The 20554-nt window shown below is 38.5% G+C and overlaps 1 protein-coding gene and 1 long non-coding RNA gene across 2 annotated transcripts; one reads left to right on the top strand and one right to left on the bottom strand.

The window, feature by feature from the left end:
• Positions 1-1532: 1532 nt before the first annotated feature.
• On the bottom strand, positions 1533-3456 carry LOC136261739 (uncharacterized). Its single transcript, XR_010704003.1, has 2 exons — positions 3043-3456; positions 1533-1803 (listed from the first exon to the last, which is right to left on the bottom strand). It is a non-coding gene; the product is annotated as an uncharacterized lncRNA (long non-coding RNA).
• Positions 3278-20235, top strand: LOC136261738 (dehydrogenase/reductase SDR family member on chromosome X-like). Its single transcript, XM_066055786.1, has 9 exons — positions 3278-3461; positions 3522-3698; positions 9672-9852; positions 10018-10052; positions 11147-11335; positions 13646-13720; positions 13765-13834; positions 16675-16801; positions 19819-20235. The coding sequence occupies exons 1-9, from the start codon at positions 3372-3374 to the stop codon at positions 20120-20122; spliced, it is 1248 nt and encodes a 415-aa protein (XP_065911858.1). The 5' UTR covers positions 3278-3371; the 3' UTR covers positions 20123-20235.
• The last annotated feature ends 319 nt before the right edge of the window (positions 20236-20554 follow it).

Consider the following 20554-nt stretch of genomic DNA (forward strand, 5'->3'; position numbering starts at 1 on the left):
CTACTTATGGTCGCATTTTACTAATAACTTCAACCCTGAGAGAGCTTGTACATTTCACCTTTTGTGCCCTTGCCACCGTTGCTCTAGAACGCCAATTTCTACCAATTTTAACAATCTCTAGCTATCTATTGTAATTATAAGTAACTAACAGTTGTAATTATTAGTTATTGCACTGTATTGTAGCTATGTATGTTTCTTTGGCAGTGGGTATCTATTACCCATTGACCTTTAATGCAGTCCTGAACTGCATTAAAAAGTATTAAAATAAAATAAAAATAAATGCAGTCACAGAATAAATAATGAATATTGACGGCAATAATGAATCACCATGCGGGAAGAAAATCTGCATGCGGGCGGGAAATGGGAAACAATGAATTTTGTTGGAGTGGCCTTAAGTCAGAGGTCAAGCACTGATAAATGCTTCAAGTCACAGGTCAAGGTGAAATTTGCCTTTGACCGCGGTCGCAGATCGACTTACAGCGCGCCTTGGTGACACTCCCTTGCAAAGTTTCAGTCCCCCAATTCTAGTATATCGTACCATAGATACTAGACTTATAATAGGGATTGGCAACGGAGGCGTAAACGGAAATAATCCGCGTTTCGCTTTCCCGTAATACTGTTAGGAATTTTCAAGTCACTACCAGCTAACCGCTATCATAGTGCCGCTATGCTACTGAGAATGTTTCATGTGTTTCTACGAAGATTTAGTCTTTAAAGGTACGTAGTTCCATTAGGGATTCTAGCTAGCATGCGTGATGGAATTTCAGTACGGAAGTGAAACCTGCCTTTATTCTTTATTATTAATTACTAGGCAGACAGCACAGCTGGTGTGCCTAGGATGTAAAATCAACAATAGTGAAGTGTATGTTACAATCAATAAGTGTACGTATGCTACAATTACTAGTTGTGAACAAAAAGTTACAGTATGTATGTGTTACATAAAAACTAGACGCAAGGCACCTTCACTGCACTGCCTTACGTCTTTATGCAGTGCAGCGAAGGTGCCTTCGTCTTTATCTCTCGCATTGCGACAGTGAGAAGACTAGACTAAGAGATGAGAGTTAAGCAGTTGAGATTAATAACTTTCTCTAGCCGTCTTTCTAATGGCGGAACAATTTTCCCTCACCCACATTGTATCTGGACAAAACTGTATGCCGAGAAGTTGTAGCTAATCTGCTAAAGCATGAATTTAACTATAGGACATCCTCACATATCTCTGGCTTACCCACATATTATTCACACTTCAAGCACTGACTGTTCTATTAGAGTTATCGACTGCTTTATTAGAGTGTATCTGAACCTTTGAAGTCAGCATTGATGATTACACTCCATCAGTTTAGACCACTCAAGTTCAAATGAGATACTGTAGCGGACTGGGTGTGCCCCTCCTTTTACAGCTCCTGAACTCTAGTAGGAGTAAGACCTATTATGTACACCAGACCATAAACTGAATTTGAAGTCAGTGAAGCATCATCCTTGATCTCAACAATGAGAGACATCCCATATACATGAGGCAGTACTGTCACACAGGATCAAACATAGCACAGTTCATACACCCTATACAACTTTGATTCGTGTGCCATACAACTCAAGTTACAAATAACAACACCTTGCCAGGCTATTATTTACATGTCATATGAAACTACATGATGTAAACATTGCAAATCCGACTAGGAGGTTGATTCTTGCTCTACTCTTGCATGGGCCTGTTGCAGCTTGTCTTGTGTTATACCTCTGACTCCATCTAGTCTGCCAGCAGGTCTGTTGGTTCTGCAACTGCTCACTCAGATGCTAACAGCTTACCTAGCATTACAATAAATCATAAATCAAATTAAGACTACTACATAAACACACCACAAATAATTCATTACACCAGAGTAATTTCTCCTGCCAGATATTTTATGTGGGCAGCAGGAAAGACTCCTGGTTTCTGTTGCACAAATTTTCCCAAAATACAATAAATTATGTCATCATATTTTTTGCACTAAAGATAAATTTACATATACATAGTGAACCAGATTCAACTATACAATGTGTAGAGTTAGCCCTGTCAACACTCCAGCTGTGATCATGGAATATGGAGAACAGTGACCAGGTAATTTACTTGCAGTCCCCAAACAAAATGTCTGGCATGTAAGACTAATACCAAAGGAGATTAGATACCTTTGTGCAATATGCAATTTCATCAGATTGTTTACTGAGGTAGTTGGTAAACGTCATATTAAGTTAATATTAAGTCAAGTCGTATTATTATGTGCATAATTATATTCATGAAGAGGGTAATTTATTTGAAACAAGTTCGAAAAACATTTCACCCATTGTTTTCTCATTACCACACCTATGTGTTGGTAATGCAGCACACACACAAAAGGCAAACACAAAAACACTTTTGTACTACAAAGTCACACACACACACACGCACACACTAAAGCAAAGCTTGCCAGGCACACACACATTAAAGCAAAACTTTCAGTAATAGCATCAACGTAATTCCAAAAATCCAGTTTGAGACCATTGCTAAAGAGCACACACTAGATCATTATCTGTAATATTCTTCCCTCTGGTTCTTAGGTGGTCTTCCAACCTTGAATTTCTTGTAATTTCTCTCCTTTCATCAAAGTTCTGATGCCAAGACTATACATGTGAAATTTTCTGTTGCTCATTTTAAACTCTGCCTACACGAAAGTAACAGGAAGGATTCATAAACTAGATATGGAGTGACATTCTCCAAAGTTAACATTTGTACTGAACCTTGGAAACTCTTCAGAAAGTAGTTCACGAAGCTCAGTAAAACTACACAAACTTGTACAAATATCGCTCTGGAATGCCCTGTAAATAAGCATTCTCCCTCAAACAACGCCCCTATTGTTAGAAAATTTGATCCATTAACACTTCCAAGGTCAAAATAAAAGGGTGGGAAATGTTAACACCGTTTAGGAACGTTGTGTCACTTCAAGAAAACTACACAACGGTAAATAGCGTTGAACTCCACAGTAAACAACAAAATGACAGCGCGCTAAAACACACAAATAAGAAACTTACCCATCCAATGTACTTCATATAGCCATAGCTTCAGCTTTAACGCACGAAGAATACGTGCACTGCACGCCTGCTCGAGTACCTGTCACTCAAAGGCTCCACCATCTTTTACTTCACCAGCGAAACAGCGAAACGCGCATTAATTTACGAAAATAATAATTTTGTAGTGCGTTGCCAATCCCTATTATAAGTCTAGTATCTATGATCGTACCAAATATGGCAACAAGCAAAACATACGGAGAAAAACTAAGATTTACTGGAAAATTTGCTATTTCGCCTTTTCCTCAAGTCAGAGATCAAGTCCCAACCATCGATGGACCCCTCGAGTAACAATGATCCTTAGAGCGCGGGTACTAGTCAGTCTTGTCACTTTGTCACCCAGGCAAAGGGTGTTGAGAAGCTTTTATAACTTCCCGTCACGTGTAAGTTAGTGAGATCACACGACCAAACATTTCACATTTCTTTCCGTTTCTGTCTTCTAGGAGGCTAAGCTACGTGCAATGGGAGGACGTTTATCACACCCCGACGCGGACCTCAAGGACAAGGTCGTTATCGTGACTGGTGGTAATACCGGAATCGGTTATGAGACGAGCAAGGCTTTAGCCTTCATGGGAGCGCACGCTATCATTGCGTGCAGGTCAACAGAGAAAGGCCAGCAGGTAAAGCGCTAGTAATTTAAGCATTAGTCTCGCGTAGCCGGACTACTTTTCTGCTTCTATTGTTCTTTTGTCGCGACCTTTCCTGCCATCCCCACATAAGAGAAAAAAAGGCGGTCTGGCTACGTGAGACTAATAAGCACTCGTAAGTATTGATATTGTAATGTGTCTTCATTCAGGCCCTACAAGGTGTATATTCAGGGCCTGTAATAAGAGTTAGTACTGGTAAAGCCGAAGTATAGGCAGTTGTGCGATTTGGCAGTATTAAATTTGCTTTGATAGTAGATATATGAAGCGTTGTACTTCGCGTGAAACATTGACTAGGAAAATGAAACCGCATGCATCAACCACATCTGTGGAGTTAGTGGAATGTTAATTTGTTTGTATCAAGTGGTCAGTGCAACAAATGTATTCATGTTGGCTGACAAAGGCTAGGGGCTAATGATGCAATAGGCCTTTTTGTTACAGCAGTGGAATGTTGTGGTTAGAATCTATGGTGTGGCTTATGGAGTGAGTTCCAGTGACTAATACATTAGTCTTGATGGTGGTTTTCCTTTTGCCAGTACCACCTACTGTATAATAAGTACACAAAAAATTTGGAATTTTCAACTAGAGTAGGGACCATATATACACCCCGTGTAGCACATTGATAAAAAGTACTGAAACAAGCTGGAGTAGTGCATGATATTAAAACAATAAGAAGTGTTATCTGTGCATGCTCAAGGTATACTTCTTATTGTTTACTGTGATTTAATATTGTACTCTACTCCATCTTGTTTCAGTATTTTTTATCGATGTGCTATATATGGTCTCTACTCTAGTTGAAAATTCCAAATTTTTTTTGTGTACTAGTTTTTGTGCAAGTTTTTGTGTACTAGTGCAAGTTTTTGTGTACTAGTGCAAGTTTTTGTGTACTAGTTTTTTTTGTGTACTGTGTTCTAGTTGAAAATTCCAATTTTTTTTCGGTGTTAGCACGGGCCTGGCTGCTCAACTCATTAGTGGCTTAGTGTATTTGCTAGTGGTTACATAAATGCAATTAGAGGATCAAATATAATTTATAACTGGACTAACAACTTGTGGGTCTGGTAACCAAGTATGCAATTAAAGTCATGGCTTCTGTGTGGTAACCTTTTGTTTGTAGTTACTTAGTGACAGTTACTTAGTGACAGCTACTTAGTGATGACTAGCATTGTGGTCAGGAGCTCATAAGTGCTGCAAGGAGACTTAGTTTCTTAATGATATGTTTGCTACAATCAGTTATAACTATGCACACAAGAATTTATTGAAAACAATATCATAAGCATATTTACTTTTGTTGGTCTTTATTTTCATGGCTGTCAAGCCTGCAGTAGAAAGTGCTAGTCATTAGGGTGCCATAATAAACGTACATACCACTTAGGGTATTCACAGAATGTCAATGCTAACAGCACAGCAACTCTGTGCACCTACACTGGTTATTAGCAATTGATTACCAGATCAAATGATAATGTTGCGATTCTATCGTGAGGACTACCATGCCTACAAGGAGACATATAGGAGGCCACTCATGATGAAATTGTACAAGAAATATGTTTTATCTGTTTGGTATATCCATAGAAAACGTGGCAATGTTGTTGGTGACGTATCCAGAAACTGTTCTGCAATCTGTTTTGGCATGGTGGGACAATACAATGTAAAGTTGCAGGCACAGAGAGGATTGAAAATGCTTATATTTGCAAGTGATCCCAAACAAAGAATGCGAAAGTTACAACATTGAAGTCAACTAAGAAAGTTGTTAGTAAGGATGAAGATGATATTGTCAACAAGAAGCGAGTCAAACTAAATGGTACAGACGGTAAAGAAACGCTAACTTGGAATGGGTTCACATATTCAACGTTGTGTTGAGAATTTCAGACGTGTACACATGAATACTGCCCAGAAGCTGATATTACATCATCATTTCCCTACATACCTGTATCAAGAACTGAAAAACATGATTCTAGCCATTCAGACCATGCAGTACTGAGGTGTCACTGGATAGCAGTGAACACCATTGCTTGCCAACCAGGAGAGATCTAGAATATTTACCTTAAAAGATACACAATCACTGTGATCTTGTTTGCCCAATGATTTGCAGTGTACGTAATGTGCCGGTATGATGGAGCACCTTCGCCACTTAGGCAAGCTTGCCAATCATGGCACAAGGAAAAGCTGCTGTTGTATTTGTTGTTTGTCATTAAAGCCAGCTATTTCCACTCTTCTGGTTCCTTTCTTCTTCTTCATAGTCCAATTTGTGGATGGAACAATTTTCTTGGCAGTGTGGTCACAGTTGATAGCCAAACACATTAGGCCCTGATTTCAACATATTTTCTGGAAGCACTTTAGAGAACACTTCAAGACCATTCCTTGTTTATCTTTGTGCCACTATGCTTCATCAGTATTCCCTCAGAAACACTCATAACTACAGTAGTCCCAGCAGGTGTTCCTCTTGCTCTCGACCCAACCAGCAACTCCCTTGTTTCATTGCCTTTTATTCTATGATCCCTGCTCAGTTGTGAAGTTTCTAGTTGTTACTTTGCACTAAGCCTCTTGTGAGACACTCAGAACAGTTTGTTCAAGAGGTTTGTTGTCATGTTGTGTTTTCCAATCTCACCTTATAAAACTGAAGAATCATTACTCCAGAAACGAAAGGCTATACCCTCTACCAAGAGTAAATAATGGAAGAGAGAGTATCCAACTGCCATATACTGCATCAAAAATGAGCACAGCCATCCTGTAGTGTATTCAAAGGCAGTGTTGAATGAAGTAATAAACACCTGTTAGCTCAGACTGTTTGACTTCAAATCATGCCTGGACACTTCAAACAGTCTGAGCTAGCAGGTGTTTATTACTTCATTCAACACTGCCTTTGAATACACTACAGGATGGCTTCTCTACTTGACATGCTCATTTTTGATGCAGTATATGGCAGTTGGATACTCTCTCTTCCATTATTTACTCTTGCCTCTACTAATACTGGTAATAGAAGAGATTGCATTTTGTAAATATTGTGCAACTCCTTGATTCTGATTGGAATATTTTGGCTGGATTGCACTTCCAAGCACAAGAAACTTAAGCATCGTCACCAGTGTTTGTGTCTCACCCAAAAGACACCTGTGGGAAGCCGTTTAAGAAGCCGTATGACTCAAAAGAACCATAAATTAGCTGTTGCTTAATAAGTTAGTGCATGTGATTACTACACTTTGTAACAAGTCATAAATGACATTGTCAAGTTTAAGAATGCCTCCTAGAACACTAGCACAACCTTCATGTACAGAATTTTTATTTGAAGAAGAGCACAGTTATGATTTAGTCATATATACTGCCATTGTTCGTTTAAGAATGTCTCCTAGAACACCCAGTTGTGATGCAGTCATATATACTGCCATTGTTTGGCTTATCCAGCATTTGAAGATATAATTATATTTGTTTATACTTGTTTAATCAATGAAGGTTACATAGTGTACAGGTTAAACTTCTGAACTTATGTACTTTTGACTGAGGAAGAGTCTTGTTGCTAAAGTGACACTGTAGAGGTGGCTAATAAACCAACCTAGACAAGTAGCCATTGACTTGCATAGTCTACATGTACCTCTTGTTGCTCACGTAGCACTTCTCTGATATTCGTGATATATGGAATTATGTGATGTTGTTTGGGGCTTTATGAAATACTCCATTTAAAGACAACATTTGTGATGCCCGTGAGTTATTCCACACGACTTCATTATAATTTTTGTTTAGGAATTCTATTTATTGGCTCAGCTTACGGGTCACTCAGATGCCTCGTCATGATTTATGTGTTCAGACATAGAATTCAATTACATTGCCCCTTGTATGTGATAAGAGACTCCTACATAAGGTTGTCTAATATATCAGTAAACACTGACTATAAAAGAAGATCACAGCCAGGTAATTGATTGTGCCAGTTTTTCCTATTATTCAAAGGAGATTAAACCATTGTAGCTGGATAATGCGATTTCTTTGTAGCTTTCAGCGTAATATACATTGCTGTGTAGACCTTGGTAGCCGTACTGACATTGGCTGACTACTTGGCTCTTCACATCTGCTGCCATTCTCAAACAACTGTGAAGTCTCAAACACATTAATCAAGTTTACAAACCGTTATCACACTTCAAGGCTTGTTATGATTGGTATGTGGGCTCACTGAATAATAATAAACTTTAGTGTTTATGATAGGACACCATTAAAATTTGGCAATTAAAAACCATTGGTGATGTCATTAATTTTCTTGACTGCCCCTTGATAATTATTGAAATCATGGCTACCTATTGCAGAAAATCAAGTAGGTTTAGTGGGCATGCATATTTTAAGGCATGTCCACACGGCAAAAATAATGTGAATTGAATGTGCATTTGTGCATTGATTCGAATTATTCGCGTCCACACAGAATGCGCATTAAGGCAATTCGAATTGAAAGTGGATTACATGAATCCACCTCCACAGGTGGCTTGAATACGAATTGGCTGCGAATCGGGATTTGCTACGTCATAATAATGCAAGTTAGCACGCGAGGGCTTGACACGTTTGCGCTCGATGTAATAAAAGCGCAGGAATGTGTCGAAGCAGTGTTTCATCATCATAGCTAGCCCTTAGAGTTTGAAAGAACAACGGTCCCATACCTATCACGTACCATCAGCCATCTTTCGTACTCTACTCGTAGAAATCCTTCCAGTACGTTATAAACAAAACTGTAAGTGTTACTACAAGCTATTCCTTTCATTATATCGTTAAACTCACTGTTCTCTTGGTTGGTGCAAATGAGTGTTTTCTCAACTTTTTAATTATCCGTTTAGCACACTAGTAAATTCAGTAATGTGCATTACGCGATAATGCATGTGGACACGTTCAATTCGGATTCAATACGCATTGCCTGAATTCGTTTTGCATCTGGTTCCTAATTTGAATTCGTGTAGACATGCCTTTACCTTACTAAGGAAGTGGCTTTATTAATTAAGCAAGTCACTTTGTACATTTGGGGTATTTTTACAATGGCCAGGAGTGGAGAGTGCTAAACCTGCCAAAAGTCCTTGTGTTCTACTAATATTTAGAATTTCTGATATTTTTGATTGTTTGTTTTCTCAAACATTTTGATCTCTTATGATCAGCATAAAAGCATGATCTGCTGTAGCCCAAATCTGCATACCTATACCCACAAAAATGCTTGACCAAATATGTGATATTCCAAGACCAGTCAAACAGATCATTTAGCCATTAGTAGTATTTCTCCCCATCTATTCCGTTTATTGATAGCTAATCTCAAAATGCACACATATATAGAGGGTGCAAATTAGTGGGCACCTCTAGAGGAGATCGGAAGCATAATACAGTGGAACCTCAGTGCGGACACTTTTGTAATGGACACCATCTAATAATAGACGGACACTATACCATGGTCCTCATTGATTATAATACATTAGTAACCTCTGCACAACGGACACCTCTATATAACAGCCAACAGACAATCTATGAGTACCCCTGCCTTGCATGCATTAAATACACATCTACCTCTAAATAACAGTTCAAGTTGCATGAATGCTTTCAACTGCCTCAATAAAAAGTAAATGACCATTTTGCAAAAATCGGACTGGTTAAGTGGTTCTCCACAAAATCATCCAATACATCCTCAATATACTGCCCTTCTCCCCTTTGCAAATGTACTGAATATCAGTAAGTGTTACCTAAACCCAGGATTAATGGACCAAACAATCAAGATACGATGTCATTAAAGAATAGGTGGATAGACTTTACATGTCATCATATAAATAAAGCTCTCTTTTTTTTAACTTGAAAACAAGCAGTTAAGGTAATTTTGTTGATCAGAAATCTTGATCTTGATCACAAATAGTTATATGGATTTTACTTACATGTACACTAGCTACGAGTAGTAGTCTTGAACACTGTAAAGCCGTAATAAGTGTGTCTACCTCTTGTTAATAGGCTATTGACCAGATAAAGGAGGAGGGACAAGCAGCTGGCAAGACTGACCTCAAATTGGAATGTATGAAGCTTGACTTGTCATCTCTGCAGTCCACCAAACAGTTTACTGAGGACTTCAAACAGAAGAACCTTCCACTACAGATTCTGATCTGTAATGCTGGAATTTTCTGTGTACCACAAGGTAAATATGTAAGTATGGTAGTTAGGGATTACGAGGTTTGTACCATTGTTGCTAAAAAATTACCAACCAGAACTGAGAATCCACTATTGTGGTTCACGATATTGTAAAAGCTACTTTGTTATAGTACATCTATACTGTTTTGATGTGTGTTTTGTTGTGGTATAGGTAAAACTGATGATAAATTGGAACGCCATTTCCAGGTTAGACATTACATAATGGTTTTGACTATCTCAAGCTATGATTTATGTATTCAAGTATAAGCAGAGTTTGAGTGAAGAGGGAATAATATGTGACCTGCTGAGTGAAAACCCGACTTGTTTGTATAATTCTGTTTTAGAGATAAATGCCATTGAAATACATTGGGTAAAAAATGCATGTTACATAAATGATTATTTTAATTACTTCAATAAACAGTGAAGGTAGACTCAAATTGATATATGTAATATACCAATGGATATGGATTCGCCTCTTCATGGTGAGTGGGAATATCTTTGTTTCGTTTCTGTACCATGGATCTAATGTTAGTTACATTTGTTTGTTTACGTTGCAGAAAAATGTAACTTTGTCGGCATTGTTCCTAAGTTTCTTGAGAGCATGGGTGTATTTAGGCCAAAAACTATACCTTGATGAATGCCCCAGTTCATGGTGAATAGAATGTCCCAACTTCATAGCCCAAGATTTGTAAAAAAAAATTCCGTATAGACACTGTACAAATTGATTGTTTTGCTCTTCTTGTTGTCTATCGCTATAACTCCAAAAGCACTTACCAAAAAATGCTGAAACTTTAACAGGCCATCAGTTTTCCCTCTAGACAATAAAAAAGTCATAAAATGAAGTTCGAGGAAATGCACACAAGTTGGGTTTTTGCTCAGTGGGTCACATTCACTTGTTCAGATTAATTTTTTTCTTACACATAGTTATATTTTTGCCTATCAGTAGACCGTATCACAGGAAAGAATGACACCAGATACAAATACGTATTAAGATAAACTATGGTTATATGCACACATTAAGTACTGATTACCAGTAAGCAAGGAAACCTTTTTGCTTAGTTCTGCCCAATACACAGCTAATCTCTTAGGACTAGTATTAACTATCTACTTGATTTTTTAGAAGTAATCAACGCTGGCCTACTCTCATATTTTTTCTAAAACGTGTGATTTTTGTTATCACGTGAGAGCAGTGTCTAAAAATGTTGAATTTTTTCATGCCAGTATTTTTTCTTTATGTCTTGATGTGTGAGACTATGATCACTGCTTGATTGCACCGATTTGGTTCTGTTGTTTGTTGGCAGGTTAACTATCTTGGACACTTTCTGATATGTTTGGAGCTCCTACCTTGTATGCTGAACACTGATGGAGACAAGAGGATTGTCCTTTTAGGATCGAGTGCAACAAGTTCAGGTGTGTGGGACCCTAACAATTTGCACGGAGATTCTGGCTATTCCCGGTTGAAGTTTTATGGAAACTCAAAACTTTACATGGTTAGTAGAGACATTACTGTATTTATCTATATAAGGCCTGGACATTTGCTTTCTATAAATGCTCACCATTTGACAAGTGTGACATTATTCAAGCCCAGGTGTTGACCTCATGATGTATATACCAGGCACAGGAAAGTAGTGGTGAGAGTGTTTATATATAAGGGATTTCCATGATGGTCTAAACAATAGTATACCACTTAGTGCTCACCTAATAGGTGAAAGTCAAGCCCATTAGTTTTATGCTAGATGGATACTAAACAGCATCACTAGCATTAAGCTTTCCATGTTCATTATATACGCTACATAAGAAAAAATTAGGATTTTTAAGTTCGTGTCATAAAACTTTTTTTCTATGATACGAACTTAAAATTCCTAATTTTTCCTAATACTTGTTTGTTGCTTTTTTTGTAACGTTATTATGACTAGTGAACGCACACATACTGCATCAAAACAAAGGATGTTTTCATCTGAACACGTGCCCTAGCTTCAAATACTGCTTTGAAAGTACAGCGACCATTATGCTTCTTTTTCAGCTATGTTCAGCCACAAACAAAAAACAGAAGAAGTGCCTCTGCAATCAATCCAGTCACCATGAAAAATACGATTTGTACGTCCCAACTATCAGTTACTGTCTCGAAAGTGCGGTGGCCATTACGCTTCGCTATCAGCTATGTTCAGCCCATTACACAGCATTACAAATGAAGAACAGTATTAAAATCGCCTCTGCAGTCACCTGTTTACAAACGTACTGCAGGGAAGCCATGCATTGTGCTACCGCAAGTCAACACCTTGGGCTGTCAGCAAAGAGAAATGGGACACAAAGGAGGGCAAAGGTAAGTCCATGATGTGTACATTGTACGTACTGTGGTATGCCAAAAGGCACGTCTCAGGACAAAGCAACGTCGAACAGTGAAAAAATCAAGCCCATAGCCTTAACCGTTATAGAGTTATGCTTGCCTGAAGGCATCAGGCAGGCAGGCAGGCAGGCAGTTAGTCAGTAGAAAATTCCACCAAATAATTTTTTATAAAAAATTCGTAGCTATTTATTAGAAGCCTTTAGGATCGTACTGAAAGCATTTTTGGGCTTGGTTATACCTAACCAATACTGCTAAGGTGCCAGGATGGTGTTGTGAAGTTGGTTTTTGGGTGATTTTTTGGCTACAAAAATCTAATCTCTGTAATCCCTAATATACAGTACTACTGTACTGTATGATTGGGAATGGTCAGGTGGTTGTACCAATAATGGTTGAAGTAAATACCACCGGGGGTGACCCCCTAAAAGGTGCCTAAAATATTGATTATGGCTTTAAAGCGTGAGCTATGGTATATTCATATGCTATACAACCTGTACACAATAGAGAATTTGCATGTGAAAAATATTATAAAAATACTTAACAGCCATTGTTAGTCTGACATGTGACACCGATGATTATGTTTTTAGTACCCTGTATATTCTAGCATCATACAGTACAGTAGTTAGGAGGTTTGCACTTTCTTACCACTTCACTATATTTTTTCAGTGGAAATTTCTACTGACTGCCTGACTGATGCCTTCAGACAAGCTTAACTCCATAATGGTTAAGGCTATGGGCTTGTTTTTTCACTGTTCAGGATTGCTTCAGCCCGACAGGTGACTTTTGGCATACTGCAGTGCATACAGTGCATGCTTCATGGACCTGTTTCCTCCTTTGCGTGTTTCCCCATTTATCTTTGCTAACAGCACAAAGTGTCAATTCATGGTAGCATTGAGTGATAGCTTCCTATGTCTATTTTCCGAGTTTTCCATTATGACTAGATTGATTGCAGAGTTCCTTCTTGTGTTCTTCATTTGTAATGCTGGGTAATGGTATGAACATTGCTGAAAACGAAGCACTACTGTTTTCAGTAACTGATAGTTGGGACATGCATTGAGACGAAAACAATAGGCCTGGTACCATTCTTCTAATACGGTATGCATGGGTTTACCAGTCATAATCATACAGTACAGTAGTACTGTATATTAGGGATCACGGAGGTTTGGGTTTTCTGGCCAAAAATATCACCCAAAACCAGCTTCACAATACCATCCTGGTGCCTTGTTTAAGTATAATCAAGCCCAAAAGTGCCTTCAGTATGACCCTAAATGCTTCCAATAGGTAGCTACAAATTTTTATAAAAATTATTCAATGGTATTTTCCACTGACTGACTAACTGCCTACCTGCCTGATGCCATCAGACAAGCGTAACTGAGTAACATACCTGGCTGTATGGATAAGTACATTATACATCATCCTACTTACATATGCGTACCCCTTCTTTTGTTGTGTATAGCTAATGCAAATGGTTGCCCTCCAAAGGAGACTGAAGGATAGTGGAATAACTGTGTCTACAGCAGATCCAGGATTTGTGAGTTGTGCACATTGAGTGTCACTTGTTAACATTTTGAACAGACCAGGAGCGGAATGCAACAAGGAGATATTGGATGGATGAAAATAATTGCTAAGCCAATTGTAGCAATGGGTAAGTAATGCTTTAATTCCCCTTAAGCTTTATATACCGTATAGAGTAGTAGTGGTAGATATGAGACACTTAACTTCAATTCAAAGCATTGCTGTCACCTAAAACTGTAACCCTGGTATTTCACACTATATACTAATAGGGAAAATTGTACCCATAAATTTACTCTTTACTGTATAGTAAGTGTACTGTGGATTTCATGTCTGTTGAGAAATTCCGTACTGCGATCGTGTATTGCGTAAGGAATAATTCCAGGTAAACATTTTATGGTTGCGTAGTACGAGATTTTTCAACGGACATGAAATCCACAGTACAAAGACTATCATTGACAGAATTCCTACATGCTATAGCAAATTTAAGGAGTTATATTATTCCTGAATAGATTTCTAGTTGACTTATAATCACTATTTCTATGATGATCTAAATAGGTATTACCCCTTTACTACTAAATCTGCAGAGTTTAACCTGCTATGCAACCCATATTACATAATGTATGGTACATTCAAAATTTGAAGATATGTAATTTTCGCAGTTTTGTTTTTGTGGGTCACTTTTCACTTAGGCTATCTCATATACAGTATGGCTAGTCTAATTTTAGAGGATGAAAAATTCACAGACATCTAAGCAACCGTTAAATCCACCATGTCCCTTGAAAATTTGTGCGTATATGGTAGCTAGAGTCATTTTCTACAGGATGAACTATATCGTACAGTACGATAGTACTGTATAGTAGGGACCACAAAGGAGTAGGCGTGGTCCACGACATAACATCACCCAAAAACCAGCTTCAATTTTTCCTAACAATGATGAGGCAGTATTGGTTAGGTAAAACTAAGCCCTAAAAAGCTTTTAGATCAACCCGAAATGCTTTCAACAAGTTGCTACGGAATTTTAAAAATAATTTATTTAATGGAATTTTCGACTGACTAACTGACTGACTGACTGCCTGATGCTTTCAGACAAACGTAACTGAATAACGGCTAAGGCTACAGGCTTGATTTTTTCACTGTTCGACATCGCTTCGGCCCGAGAGGTGCCTTTTGGCATACTGCAGTACATACAATGCATTCTTCATGGACTTACCAGTGTCCTCCTTTGTGTCCCATTCATCTTTGCTAACAGCAAAAGTGTCGATTTGACGATAACACGTAATGGCTTCCCTTTGTAACGGAAATCGTCCGTGTTTTTAATAGTGGCTATTTTGATTGCAGAGGTGCTTTTCGAACAGTTCTTGATTCGTACTGCTGTGTAACAGGTTGAACATAGCCGACAACGAAACGTAATGGATGCTTCACTTTTCAGACGATAATTGGGACGCGTGGCACCATGTCTTTCTTTTGGTATGCGTGGATTGTAGAGGTGCTTTTCAAACAGTTCTTGATTCGAAATACTGTGTAACGAGTTGAACATAGCTGACAACGAAGCGTAATGGATACTTCACTTTTCAGACGATAATTGATATAGCTGAGGTGCGGTGCCATTTCAGATGCGGTATGCGTGGGTTCACCAGTCATAATAATAATAATATTTCAAAAAAAGTTAATAAACAAGTACACAGGAAGATTTGGAATTTTCAACTAGAGTAGGAACCATAGCACATCGATAGAAAGTACTGAAACAAGCTGGAGTAGTGCACAATATTAAATTACAGTAAAACAATAAGAAGTGTTATATTCCTATTGTGCTCAAGATATCATAATGGAAATGCACAGTAGGGATATAAGTTATAGTTATATCCCATTACGAGGGTGATATCATTGTTATTACACGAGTCCAAGACGGAGCCGAGGACAAGTGTAATAACAATGATATCATCCAAGTATACGGGACATAACTATTTTATATCGAAGTTTACGGATAGTAAATTAAGTTTCGGTTTGAGTTCCTGTCACTGTGCTAAAGATTTCATCCAAATTGTGTGGAGATTCAACTTTGTAGCTACAACAGAGACCCTCGCAGAGACCCTGCATACTGCCTATAAACTGTAGCGAAGGGTGATGTTATGAAGCAGCAGTTCCAGGTACGATTCGCCTTCGTCAGAAGTTGGTATAGTGGTGTCGTGTGGCATCCAAGAGGGAAAAAAAAGATCAACAAGTGGCTACCGTAGTCTGGGATAGAACGATGAAGCTAGAAGTTATCGAAAAAAGTTAGTCCTTTACCATAGTGACCGTTGGGACTGATTGCTGGAGCGAAAATCGGCACAGACTGTTCTTGACATTTATTAAACTATTGTATTGGTAACTTGTAGTGTGTGTAAAGGATTAACTGTTGTAAGATTTAGCAGGTTTAAGTGCTGTACTGGTGTGTTTTGTACCAATATTTCCTTATTTGGCTCTTTGTTTCATTGGTAAACAATACCATTTGCGGTTATTATGATGTCACGAACGAGACTGAGTGGCTCCGCAACAGAGTGATAACTAATATATCGTACAGTAGCAGTGCCGCTCTGTCTAGCTGTATGGTAGTTATAACCCAGCACGGCGCTTTGACACTCCCACATACTGGGATTTAACACTAATTGTTTTAATATTGTGCACTACTCCAGCTTGTTTCAGTACTTTTTATTGATGTGCTATGGTCCCTACTCTAGTTGAAAATTACATATTTTTCTGTGTACTTGTAACTATATATAGTTATTAAAACCCTTTCATGGCTACAACTGGTTTGACAGTATAAATAAAACACACTGAATACAATTCCAACATGCTAGCACTTCTGTTGTGCGTTTCAGAGTATGATGCACTTATCATGAAATAGGCATGCCCACAGAGGTTTTGTTTCTGGCATAACTGAATTGTTTGCACACTATTGTGGGTTTACTGAATTAAGTGTTCCATTTTCAGGAGCTGGAAGGAGTCCTGGTCAAGGAGCAATGACCTCCATCAATGCTGCTGTCAACCCAGCACTGAACACTCAACAACCTGTCTACTATGCTAACTGTAAACCTATACGGATCCTACGAACTGCTGCGTGAGTGGTTAAGTATATTAATAAGATAATATGTACAGCGTTAGCCTATGCATGTATATCAAAGCTGTGTTATAATTTTCCCGTTTTCAGCAGCAGCATTTTATTTCTATGGGTTACTGTCCTTTTGTCCTTCAATTTTGTTCCCCTGGCCCAAAGAACTTGTATACTTCACAGTGTTTATACATATTATACTACCTCTGCAAGTCACTGTGTCTACCACTTTCTTAGTGTTTTGTCCGAACACATGTCCCAACTGTCTTGAACATGAAATAGCCATATTATGCTTTGCTTTCGACTATGTTCAGCCGTTAAGAGAAGCGCCACTGCAATCAATCCAGTCTCCACAGAAAATTCTTCGGACAATTCCTGTTTACAAACGATCAAGCTACCACGAATTAACACCTTGGGGTGTCAGCAAAAGGAAATGGGACACAAAGGAAGACAAAGGTAGGTCCATGATGCGTGCATTGTATGTACTGTGGTATGTTAAAAGGCACCTGTTGGGCTGAAGCTACATCGAACAGTGAAGAAATCAAGCCCATATCCTTAAGGTTACGGTAAACCGGAAATAGGTAAAATACTGCATGCTATACTTTAAGTGATAACTCACCTTTGCTAATAACAAGAGTACATAATAATAGAAGAGGGAGGAGAGTGTCTAACTCTCAATATAATCCATACAAACACACTGTGATCAAACCCTCCTACTTCAATCCATAAAATTTCTAGTAATAAATCAATACCTTTAAGTGAACAGAAGACTGTTGATATTTCCTAATTGAAGCAGTAGAAGTGCTACAACATCCTTCATAGAGCAAGCCGTTTGTCACCTTTGGTGGCTATAGTTGATTGCACAAGGTCTGAGCACAGTGAGTTTGGTGAATCCACTGAAGTTAGACACTCTCCTCCCTACTCTATTATTATGTACTCTTGCTAATAAACACACATCTTTACTTACTGGTCCATTACAGTCCATAGACTAGTCTAATAGGTTGGGAGATTTGAAGCTGCTAGTGTTAATCACTCAAGAGTTATAGTGTGGTTTGTGAAGGGCTTCGAAGCATTACTACACATCAAATCGCTGTGAGGCACCTGTTTATTCGTGTGCCACACTGTTGTGCAGCTGGGAAAACATGTTAGGCTGTATCTCACCTGCCTAACTATTGATGTACAAGCCCACAATCCTGACATTTCTTGTCCACTTGCCATATAATTGCAGTTATGTAATTATGGATGTGAAACAATCCGTGATTGAATGGCTTCGATACCAACTGAGTGTCCCTTTAATTAAACAGAAGTATGCAAAAATTTTATTGCCAGTATTCATTTGTGGCCGAGAAACCATGGATAATATAACTGTAATGAAGTAAGAAGAATGGAGGACGATTGATAAACAAACTAGAGTTGTACCGATTCCCACTTTTTAGGGAAAACCGATATCCGATATATTTTTACCCTGTTTTACCGATAGTTAACTGATACCCGATTGTAGGTCTCTACAATTATACTCGTGCTCATTCCATTAAAAGTAGAGCTAGTAAAGCCAATTCTGTGAAATTATACACTCAAAGTTGCTAGTCAGACAAGTGGTCTAGGGCCTGAACCATCACCGTTTATCTTTGTGGTTACCACAAAACATAAACAAATTACCCAAGTACATACCAGAGCCTTTGACACTAGCCCTCCAGTGGTACTGCAGCTGCTGAAGCTGAATAGACTAATAATCTGCTGGCCACAGCCCATTACAACCGATTTCCGATTATGGTAAAAACAGCTAATTATCGGCTTCTACCGATTATCGATCCGGTACAACTCTAAAACAAACACACTTACTGAATTCACCATTTGAGAAAAGGTCACAAGGGTGAGAGACTTTATTACCAGCTAATGTGCTGGCATTCATTAACTTCATTCATTAACTTCATCCATTAGTGCCCATCAGTATCTGTTAGCTACTGTACTCACATCCATTAGTGCCCATTAAGTACAGTTGCCATCTGAGTGTCACATTTTCGTCTATTTCAGTGAAAGTATCAAAATTGAACAGCTTCACTAGTGTCCCACTGCCCCTTTAACTGTTATCAAGTTATGCTTGTCTGAAGGCATCAGTCAGTCAGTAGAAAACCCTTAAATTTTGTAAAACTTTGGAAGCATTTCAGGTCGTACTGAAGGCACTTTTGTTCATGGTTATACCTAACCAATACTGCCAAGGCACCATGAAGGTATTGTGAGCTGGTTTAGGGTGATACGTTTGGCCAGATAAGTACTATCGTACTCTATGATAATTGTACAAAGAACAATAAGAAATGATTGTCGTAATAAATTAAAATTACAATGTAATGTTTAAGAAAACTACTGATACCTATAAACTTGCACCAGCCAGGGTTTGGATTGCCGGTGAACAAAGGCACAAACGTTCAATTGAGAGTTTTTGTGCCAGTGATTGAAATGGTACGACAGTTCTATTTAACACTGCCAGTGATTGAAATGGTACGTATGTGTCCAATCAGTGCCGGTGAACTTTTAGATCAGGTGTTAATCCAGAAGCGATGAGCTGTCATCAACGAAAGTAGGCGTAGAAATGTCATGTATTGATTAGTTTCACTGATGTGTGCTTCAGAGAGAGCTTTTTGCCATTTTGGAAGTATGTAAGCCTGTTGTATTGTATAGTACTGTACAATTGAGATACTCTAATAGAGCAGTCGCTTAACTGTGTAATAGAACACACACTTTCATTGCTGGTAACAGTCTAGTTCTCCATCCTAAAATTAGTCCTATACTGTTTACAAAGCTAAGCTCTGTGTGGCCAGCTTGCAAACTTGCACAAAATCGATATACTCTAATAGAACAGTCACTTACCTTAACATAGCAGTCAGTACAAGTATAGAATCTATGGACATTGTGAATGTAAAGTATATAAAATTCCGGGACAGCTGTATCACATTTGGTTGTAGTTTAAATGTTATATTGACTAATCACTGAAACATTAGCTATAGTTACTATACTGTTTTGTATAGAAATGAGCAGCATCAAGAGGAGTTGTGGAGGATCAGTTGTGACCTGTTAAAGGATTATATGTCACCTGAAATATGGAGCAAGTATTCACCTAGTACAGAAACAGCAGCCACAGCGGCCACACAAGATTCTGGTAACAATGATGGAAAAAATGACCAGCCAACAACTACATCAGATAATGAAGACAAGCCACCATCAGCTGAGGATAAGCCAGCCGGGGATAAGCCAGCTGAGGATAAGCCACCAGAGGGTGAACAGAAAGATGATACTGCTGATGACACTGCTAAAGACAAACCAGCGGCATAAGGTGTTGAAGTTTCACCAGGAAAAGAAGATAACTGAAAACAAAATTCAATACGCATGCTTGTAGATAGCTGCATTCTGCACACTTAGTTTGATTAGTAATTTTTGAGTGGTGATATTTGTATACAGTGGTTAAAGTGTGCATACAGTGGTTGTGTATGGTCATCGATTGCAGCAAAGGTAAGTTGAGACTGGAACACCTGTTTGTGTAGCAGTGGCAGTTATGGTGTTAGAACTTCCACAGGTAATTCAGGATGGAGAATAGTTGCCTAGTCATAACTTACTGATAGTCTGATCACCAAAAATTGAAGCGATTCAGGTAATCAAGAAAATCTAGACGACCGGGTTGTACCATTATTGTGTAATCTGTGGCTAAAGGAGTCTAGGAAATTTTGTCAGCTAACGTAGCCATCCTTTGCCACACCAAAACTTTGT

Source organism: Dysidea avara, chromosome 7, assembly GCF_963678975.1.
Source record: "Dysidea avara chromosome 7, odDysAvar1.4, whole genome shotgun sequence".
Taxonomy (NCBI): domain Eukaryota; kingdom Metazoa; phylum Porifera; class Demospongiae; order Dictyoceratida; family Dysideidae; genus Dysidea; species Dysidea avara.

What these genes read in the sequence shown, in the direction of transcription:
- LOC136261738 (XM_066055786.1), top strand. Translation starts at nt 3,372, where the DNA reads ATGATCCTTAGAGCGCGGGTACTAGTCAGTCTTGTCACTTTGTCACCC. An exon ending in CAACAGAGAAAGGCCAGCAG is followed by an intron (nt 3,699 to 9,671) that starts GTAAAGCGCTAG and finishes TCTTGTTAATAG; the next exon opens with GCTATTGACCAGATAAAGGA. An exon ending in AATTTTCTGTGTACCACAAG is followed by an intron (nt 9,853 to 10,017) that starts GTAAATATGTAA and finishes GTTGTGGTATAG; the next exon opens with GTAAAACTGATGATAAATTG.